Raw genomic sequence first — 9,569 nt, 5'->3', positions numbered from 1 at the left:
AAATAAAAAGGGGTTTATTTTGTCTTTTGCCCACCCCTGGGAAAAAAGCATAAAAAACACGTCATGTTAGAAGATGTAAGAAATACTGTTTAACAAGAATACATGGATTAGACATATAAATACATAAACATATACCTTTTCTTAAAAAATACATTTAAGACAAGACAGTAGAATGTTGCTGTTAGGTATTTAGCTAGTATGATTATATTATGTGCATTATTTATTTTTGACCACTTTGGTTCATTCAGAGCAGTTGATTAAGGCAAAATAGGCCATAAACATCATATCTTAAACATCAATAAAAGCATTTTACAAAACACATTTTGAATGTTAAAAATCATACACAAAACACTGGCAGCAGACATGGTCAGTGGAGAGACTGCAGGCAGGGTCGCTGACAGTTTTGGCCCTGGACAAAGCCATCCAAAAGGGCCCCCTCCTAAATCCATAAAAATGTAAAGAGGACCCAATTCTGGGCCCCCAATTCTCCCCGGGCCCAGAACAACTGACCCCGTTGTCCCCTCCTGAAGGCTTCCCTGACTGCAGGCAGCATACAGTAGAAATGCATTTTAGCTCAGTTCAGTTCAGCTCAGTTCAGTCTGGACTTCATGGGGCTGTACAGTGTACTCTACCCAGCAGTGTTTACTCTGTGTGTGTGTCTCTGGCACACAGTTCTTCCCATTATTACATTCTCCCTTTTTGTTTTGTTTTTAATGCATTTTCAATGGACGGTGGTAAAATCTGGGAGGATAAAGGGGAAGATTCTGTCTTTTTTTCTCTCTTCATGTGTCATTTCTTCTGTCTGTCCTCGTCAATAGTAGTTAAAAAGGGCTTCAGAAGAACTCCGTCTTTTGTTTTTTGTGCTCGCTTGTATTGAACATATCATCTGTCAAGGCAGTGTGGTCACCTGTGGGCAAGGTAAGGTTGTGTAAGGTTTTGACCTTACATGGCACACTGTGTTTTAGAGGTCAGGAAGGTTTACATGTTCACTGTAGGGGTCAGTGCTCACGTGGCGTCACTGCCAAGGTCAGTTCAGGGCATTGTAGTGACCTGTGCCTTTGGACACCTTACATGATAAACTAAGTTCAGTGGTCAGAGGAGAGTTACCATGGCAACAATTAATCACTGGCCCATACCATTGTGGAAAAGCGTGAACCAGGGGTCGTTTTCATTGTCTATGTCGTTTGACATTGATGTCATTGTACTGTATATCAAGGCAGCCTGGTAACCTGTGTGTAAGGTGACCTTCAGAGGTTAAGAGTTTCTATTTGTGACTACAGGGGGTCAAGGTGGCCGTATGTTAACCTCTGGTGATATCTAGCTCTTCCCACTGGGGCCCAAAGGTCAGAGGAAGGTTTCCTTGGTGACAGGAGAGCTCATTGACGACCACATAAAGGTTTGTTGCTTCTTTCGGTGGTGCTGAAGCTGGATTCATGGCTGAAACCCTTGGAGGACTTGTAGAATTAGGAGACTAGTGCTTGTCATTGATATCAGTGTAGTTTGTTAAGGTAGTCATGTAACATTTGTCTGTGGTGTACCTTACAACCAGGGCACTCTGGGAAGTGACAGATTTCGGAAGGGTTCCTGTGGAGACTACCTAGGGTACCAATGCTGTTTCTCATCAATATCAATGGAGTTGTCAAACTAGTCATGTATCCTGTGCCTGTGGACACTATACAAACCAGGGCACACTAGCATGTGACGGAATTCTGGAGGGATTCCACAGACACGCAGTTCATATCTAGCGCCGATTGAGGCGCTTAGAGGTCATTGCTGCCATCGTCGGTGCTGAAGCTGGAACGCCGGCTGGAACCCTTGGAGGCGTCAGGGGACGCGGCGGACAGCAGCGGGTCAGTGCCAAACGGCGAGAGCGGGTCGTCCAGCAGCATCTCCTCCAGACGCTGCTCCTCCTTCAGGGTCGCGCTGAAGAAGTCTGTGAAGTGTGACAACGGGTCCGAGAACGTCGTTGACACATCCCCTCCCGCCGCCAACCCCTCACCACCAGCGCTGGCCCCGACCGACCCACCCGGGATCGAAGACGACGCCATTACAGCAGCTGCAGACGCTCCCAGACCGTTGGCGGAAGTTGTTGCTGTAGTGATACCACCAGCTCCACCAGGCTGGGGTGCCCCGGCCATGAGGGGGTTGCGGGGCAAATACTCTGCTGCCGCCGCTGCCGCTTCCCCGTTCAGCTCGTCTGAGTAGAGGGGGGGCTGCTGTGGCTGTGGGGGTCCCTGCTGGTGCTGCTGCTGTTTCAGGAGATGGTTGGAGAGCTCCACGGTGCCCAAGGCAGTGGTCATGTTGGGAAGGCCGTGAGCACGAGCCTGGATCTCTAGCTCCTGATGGGGGGAGAGAGAGAAGGGGGGCGGGTCAGTAATGGATGAGAGGAACTGCATAGAAGGGAGCAGGGCTCTAAATTAACACCATTCAACCGGCCAAACGCATTTCAGTTTAGCCGGTAGAAAAGACCAGCTTACTAGCCACTTTGACCCATTAGTGAGTGTGTGTTTGGCTAGTAAAATCAAACATCTACTATCCATTTTGGCTGGTGATGAAAAAAGGTACCTGCAAGGGAGTAAGACTAAAGGCCACCACACACCGGTCCGACAGAATTTTGTAAGCAAATGACTACCAGTTTCCATAGAAAACAGTGGTGTAAGGTTATGACCATGCCACCCGATGCTACTTTTCCTGCTTCAAACGCATTGAATTGAAGGTATCTGACATCACAAAAGGCAGTAGAGAAATGTCGATATGACCAATTTCAGTTGCTCACTCACACTGACGGTGCACTTCATGTAACAAACAAACATACGTAGTAGTATGAGGATTCGAGAAAAGATTTTAACGGGTGGTTACAACAACAAAAAAAGCTTACTGCACTTTGTCGGAACTAGTGTGCAGTGGCCCTTACTCTTGATGGTGTCACATATACTGTAGACTCTCAGAGACCAGATGAGGTTGAAATAGATGGTTGCAATCTCCTACTTCTGTTCACATGAACAGTGGAGTCCATGGCCCAACTCTGGGTGACTGATGGTGTTTAAATAGCGGACTAATTTCGACCTGGGGGGCAATGATTAATCTCGTCTATTTCCAAAGTGTGTGTGAGTCTAATCACTTGTACAGTACTTGTACATCGTCTCCACTTGCCCTTCCAACTTAACTGTACCTTCCAGGTGTCTCCACCATGTGTGAATGGAGGACTTGATAAATCTATTTGGCCTTTCCCCATTAACTATCCTTATAGTACATTGCTCTATTAAGCCTCCAACATGGCCACACCATCAGTCACAAAACAGCTGCCTTTGGGACATTTCCTTTCCGGTTTCGGATATGAGGTTGTCTTTTCTAATTCGTTGTTGTGATTTTTAATTTATTGTTGTGATTTTTTAATGTGACAGTGTTTTTTTTTTTTAATTTGCTGTTGTAATTTATTTTTATTGTGGTCTGCACGTCATGGCCACTGTACTATTGCCAAAAAGGTGTTTACACGTTGACTATATACTGTATAGAGTAGTGGACTTCGTGGTGGGTCAAACAATGTACAGTAGGTTAAGGACAATATAATGTTATTTATAACTGAAAAAAAATCAGCATTTTCATAGGTGGTCTGCAGGGTCGGCTGCCGGGTCATTGAAAGCTTTGACCGAGCCCAAGAAAAAGTGATCTGAATGGGCCCCCATCTAACACATTCAATGTATTCAATCCCATGAGGACCCAATGCTGATCTCCAGTGTCCCCCCTCCCAACCCATGACTCCAGGACAACTGACCCCTTTGTCACTCCCTGTCAGATTCCCTGGTCGACTGTCTTGAGACAATAGAAAGTACCCTCACACTGCCTACCAGCCAGAGCAAGTCCATTGCACTGCTGATAAAATACTGGGCATAGCATAGTCACGGTGCTGATGCAATGTCGAGCACTGCTGCACCGTCATACATTGCTGGAACAATATAACAACACTGATGCAATCCTAAACAATGCGACTGGCCATTTCAAACAATGCTGAATGTAGCCATGTGCAAGGTCTGTCTGTCATAGTCATTTTCAGAATTTCTGCTCAACAGAGCCGGTTTTACCAATAGACAAACTCAACAATTGCCTAGGGCCCCACCAAATCTGTCTTGTGTAGGGGCTTCAACATTCATCCCTGCCATCATAATTACCAGAAGAAAAAAAATCGAAAGGACCTTGTGTCTATATTTCCCCTTGGGCTCCCAAATGGATGGAATCGCTATTGGCTTCGGGACACATTTAGAATAGTATTTCTGTATGATAATTAATGTTAATATAAATGATGTGGGAAAATGGCCACTTCTCAGTTTGCACTTCCTGGACAGCGAGAGTGTGGGATGTTTTAGCTGTATGTTTCTCAGACTCATCAATTAGCTAACAGAGGCATTTGTCTGCCGGCTAAAGAGGACATTGTCAACTTTGTATGTGCTACATTGTTTAATCCCTGAGGCACACACTTGTCCTATACAGCTTGGAAATCTGTAAATGTGTAAAAAGCAGCTCTTTGTGTGTGTGTCTACACAGTGGGTCCAGTTCATAGGTCAGCGAGACAGACTGACCCTTCAGTTTCAATTTAGATTTTGAATTTGAGAGTTATTTTGAACTGTGCTGACAAAACAGACAAGTGCGCACACAGACACGCACGCACACATGTACACGTGCACATGCACGCACGCACGCACGCACACGCACACGCACACGCACACACACACACACACACACACACACACACACACAGACCAGTGGGAAGTCTGACAGACAACAACTATGACTGGCATTGCTAGGGAATATACTGTGGGGCTTTTGACATCATCAGCACATGTGCCCCAGCTGCATTGCTTGAAAATGATACCCTTTGTCTGGGGTTGTCGCAACTTTAGGTTTCCTGTTTTCTTTGTATTTTTGTCTTAGCATATATTATGCCAGAGCAGCTTTGGCATCGCCTTGTTAAGCACTTCCCAACAGCTCCCCACAGATTTTTACAGAATAAAATTTTAGAATAAGATTTTCTGATCTTAGCCAAAACATGAGGTGTGTTAATCATGCCCATGAATTAAATGTATTAAGGTTAAAGAAGTGGCTTAGCATTGTACTAATTCTGAAATTTTGTGTCTGTGATGTGGCGCTCTAACCACCCGCTGCTCAAAAATATTTTCTGACACTAGGGTTCATCTGGTTTCTCTCCTTCTCTCTCTCTTTCTCTCTCTCTCTCTCTCTCTCTCTCTCTCTCTCTCTCTCTCTCTCTCTCGCTCTCTCTCACCTGTATGCGTAGTAGGAGGCGCCTGTTGGCCTGCTCCAGTTTCTTCTGTCTGCTGTCCAGTTCTCTGGCGTGCTGCTGCTCCTTCTGCAGCCACTTGATGTACTCCACAGACGCCTTCAGGATGGTCCCCTTGTTCCAGCGCATGTCACTTTAGTACAGAGAGAGGGAGAGAGACAGAGACAATAAATAAATAAATAAATATAGTAATGTGTTTCTTTTTTAGCGTAATGTCTGTAATGGTTCAGTAACACTGCACTAAATAGTCATGCCATTAATATTATTTCTCTAATATTTGTTATATTTTGAAGCCACTTGATGTACTGCCACTTGGACATTCATGAGGATGCCTTTATTCTATATTGGGTAGCACGAGAGAAGGAGAGACAGCTAGATATACATTGTAAAACACTGCAGCCAGTTAAATGTAAACAAATAAGTTGCCTTGTTAAACTTGACAACGCCTCGAGTTGATTTAAGTCTCTAGTTGAGTTAACTTACAAACTTAAAGGACCAGTTCAGTCAATTTCAAAATGCTGTTGTATTGCTCACGCTACCCTTGACTTGTCAGTACCCGGTGATGCCACATTTTTCGGCTAAGCCCTTTCTGAGATATGAGCTATTCTAATGGGGGCAGCGTTTGTTTACTTTTTTTTTTAATTACATAGGCCTACTCTAAATATTAGTTAGATGCTAGTTGTCTGCTGATGTTGTATAACCTTTCTGATGTTTTAAGTAATAAATAAAAATGTTTTTTTTAAAATGTAAACAAAGCGCTGCCCCCATTAAAATCACCAAGATTTCGGAAAAGACTGAAGAAGAAGAATAAAAACCTCAGGTACTGACAAGTCCAGGGTAGTGTGAACATTAGAACTGCATGTTGAAATTGACTGAACTGGTCCTTTAACGTAGCAGGGGAAATTACTTTTTTTAACGTTTGCTTGCATTTTTACAGTGAGATGTACTCATAAAGTACATATTATTTCTCTTTGCTATAGGTGATTTTTTTCCCCATTATGTATTACTTTGAATGTGTTTTTGTGGTTTTCTCTCCTGACTTTCCCTACCATGTACTTTACTTTTATTAAATGTGACAATGTTTACCAGATTTACCAGCACAAGAGGGCCTGAGATAGGACAAGAAGAAAACAAGACATGGGTGTAGAGAGATGGAGAGAGAGGTATGCAAAGGGAAAGAATGAAAATCTAAGAAAAGAAGGAAAGAAAGACGGATGGACAGAGGAAGAGAGAGGGGAACAATAGAACCATAGCAGTTGATGGACAAAGAGTGAAGATATGCGTAAATAGAGGGAGGAAGGGAAGATGAGAGAGAATAACCAAATAAGACAGGTAAATGAGAGAAAGAAATATTGAAATAGGAATGAGATCAGGGAAGTGAAAGAAGGAGAATGAGGGAAATGAGAGAGATAGACAGAAAGCTATAGACAGACGGTTGGAGAGAGAGAGAGAGAGAGAGAGAGAGAGAGAGAATGAAAAAGAGGTGGGGAAAGAGACAGATAACCTTTTAAACACAAGTCTGTGTGTCAGCAAGAATGCACACTCACACCCTGATAGAAAACGACCGACCAGAGAGAGCGAGGCGGGAGGGGAAAGAAAAAAAGATGGACAAAGGAGCCATTTTTATATATGAATAAGAGACGGTGATTTACACGAGCAATCATTCCTTCTCGGACATTGCGTGGAGGACACTGAATGGGATTTTTAATAGAATACTTAAGTACATCTGGAGAAAGTCCATTCCGGAGTTCCTGTGCGTGGTAAAAATTAATCCCCGGACCAAAAAAAAAGAGTGTCGGAAAAAGGGTGTTAAGGGGGAAAAAAAGATTGGACTTAGAAGATGATGAAGAAGAGGGAGGAAAGAAATAGCGCTGGGCTCCTGATACCATTATTTTCATTCTTTCTTTTCTTTTAACTGCGAGAGAAAGCGGGATGGACCTGGTTAAATTCTTCGTCTTTTTCCATCAGAATAAGACGTCGGGGATGGGGACGGGGACGATAGGTAAGGGGGTAAGGAGGCGGGAAAGGGGATGTTCTGATGGCAGTTAATGATCTCCTTTATCTTGCCGTAATGGCAGTGCGACAGGCCAACCTCCATTTATATATTCAACCCTAAAGTTCAATTGAGCTGGGGCCATTGGAATCCCACTCTACTCTCACTCTCCTGTGTGTGTGTGTGTGTGTGTGTGTGTGTGTGTGTGTGTGTGTGTGTGTGTGTGTGTGTGTGTGTGTGTGTGTGTGTGTGTGTGTGTGTGTGTGTGTGTGTGTGTGTGTGTGTGTGTGTGTGTGTGTGTGTGTGTGTGTGTGTGTGTGTGTGTGTGTCCTTGCTCCACTCTATGCGGAGCGAGCTCCAATCTACACTGCCCAACCTGCCTGCTCTTGACCTCAGACTCGCTCAAGGACTTCCAAATCTCTTACTAAAAGAAGTTTCAAAGGAAAGAAAGAGAAATTAACAATAAAAAGACACTTCGACAGTCTTCTTCTTTCAAGCAAGCACAAAGAAACTTTGACTAAGGCTAATACTTTAGGGCCTAATGGTGTGTTTACAAAGTGTTTTCAAAGGAGAAATCAGAGGAGGAGTCTTTGTACACATTTACTCTACAAATGGCGATGCTTGTAACTGTAAATAACATTACCATTAGGAAAGGAAGGACCATTGTATGCGAGACTGTGACTGTGCGTTAAACATCCTATATGTAGGAGAGTGGCCAAAATAAATTAGCGTAATCAAATTCAAAATGCTGCCAAGGTTTGTTTTCCGCTCTACAAGAATTAGATGAAACACAACGTAAAAAATAAACATCATCTTGTGGGCTGTAAATTGGGTTTAACATGATTCTGTAATCTTAGGGGACGTATCGGGCATTGGGTGATTTTAGTCTACAGGGCAGGAAGAAACGAAGCGAGAAAAATACTCATTGGTCAGCCTCCTAAAGGCCATTAACATACTGAGTTTGGTCAACTACATGTACTGAGCCCTGCCGTAGCCTAACGGTAGGGCACTGGGTTACTGCACCGGTGGTGACTCGGGTTCGATTCTGGCCCGGGTCATTTGCCGATCCTTCCCCGTCTCTCTCTCCCCAGTCAATATTCTGTCTCTCCTCCACTGTCCTATCAGAAATACAGGCAAAAAGCCCTACAAATATAAAACTATGGATGTACTGTATTTCTGTTTATATTTTCTAACCGTCAACACCTTCATGACTTCACCATGTATGGTATGTTTATTGTCCCAATTGTTTTTGTTTAATTTCATATACAGAAATTGTGCTACTTGTTGCTGTGTCAATCATGTACGAAATCAACGGCTACAACTTGTGAAACACTCCACATGTAGCCTATCTGTTCATGCATAAAGGGGTGGGGGTTGGAGGGATGGGGGGTTTCTCTGCAGTGAGTGACTATAGCCTATGTGACAAGACATATGGGCAGTCGTGCGGTTAGGCAGGGGTGTCAAACTCAAATTGACTGAGGGATTGAAATTTATGGCGTAAGTACAACATTAGCACATGATATTACATAGCTGTCACACCATTTACTCAATTGTACCTAATGAGGGAGATGGAGACTGTGTTGTCACTGAAAAACACCAAAAGCCAAACAGGAACACATCAAAAACTTCATCCAACCAGTGCAGAGTCAGGTGATCATCAGACAAGTACACAGGCAGAGAGAGTAGAGAGATATACTTAAAGAACCTCTGACACAGGTCTACTGGTTACCCAGATTACCTGTGTTGGAAGGAAACTATTTCTCTTTTTTGCTTTTAGTTTTACATTTGACACCTCTGCACGTAAACAAAACACACAGATACTCACGGGTCATTGGACTTCGGGATGAGCGTCCCCAGCTCCTTGATTCTGTAGTTGATGTTGTATCTCCTCCTTCGCTCAACTGTACAACAGATGAAATACATTTATATTTACTATTACGCAATAAATGACTAATTATTAATGGCTAATTATGTTATTATCTTTCATAATCTTCAATTTGACGTTTTCTTCAATACGATCAAATTAACCAAGACTGGTATAGAGTACAAGATTAGAATATTGCAAGGTGGTTTATTGTCATATGCTATACATTTCATCCATGAGCAATGAAGATTAAACGTAATAATGAAACACGTACTGAGGTTGTGGTTGTCTTTCTTCTGCCTCTCTTTGGCCATCACTCTGGTGTCGAGCTCTGTAGAAATTGGAAACACAAGACAAAACAAGACAAAGTTCATGTAAGTGATGACAACCCCAATACGCACGCACGCACACACACACAC

The 9,569-nt window shown here is 43.4% G+C and overlaps 1 protein-coding gene across 1 annotated transcript in view; it reads right to left on the bottom strand.

Moving 5' to 3' along the window:
- Positions 1-449: 449 nt before the first annotated feature.
- tfec (transcription factor EC) overlaps positions 450-9,569 on the bottom strand; it is a 25,337-nt gene continuing 16,217 nt past the window's right edge. Inside the window, exons 6-10 of the mRNA XM_063217993.1 lie at positions 9,425-9,481; positions 9,112-9,187; positions 5,279-5,426; positions 2,117-2,339; positions 450-1,978 (exon numbers count right to left, since the gene is read on the bottom strand). Coding sequence (XP_063074063.1) covers positions 1,761-1,978; positions 2,117-2,339; positions 5,279-5,426; positions 9,112-9,187; positions 9,425-9,481 — 722 coding nt within the window. The 3' untranslated portion in view covers positions 450-1,760. The remainder of the gene's footprint in view (positions 1,979-2,116; positions 2,340-5,278; positions 5,427-9,111; positions 9,188-9,424; positions 9,482-9,569) is intronic.

Source organism: Engraulis encrasicolus, chromosome 15, assembly GCF_034702125.1.
Source record: "Engraulis encrasicolus isolate BLACKSEA-1 chromosome 15, IST_EnEncr_1.0, whole genome shotgun sequence".
Lineage (NCBI taxonomy): Eukaryota > Metazoa > Chordata > Actinopteri > Clupeiformes > Engraulidae > Engraulis > Engraulis encrasicolus.
Note: the sequence above shows the minus strand (reverse complement) of the source record. Positions and strands in the feature narration are given on the sequence as shown.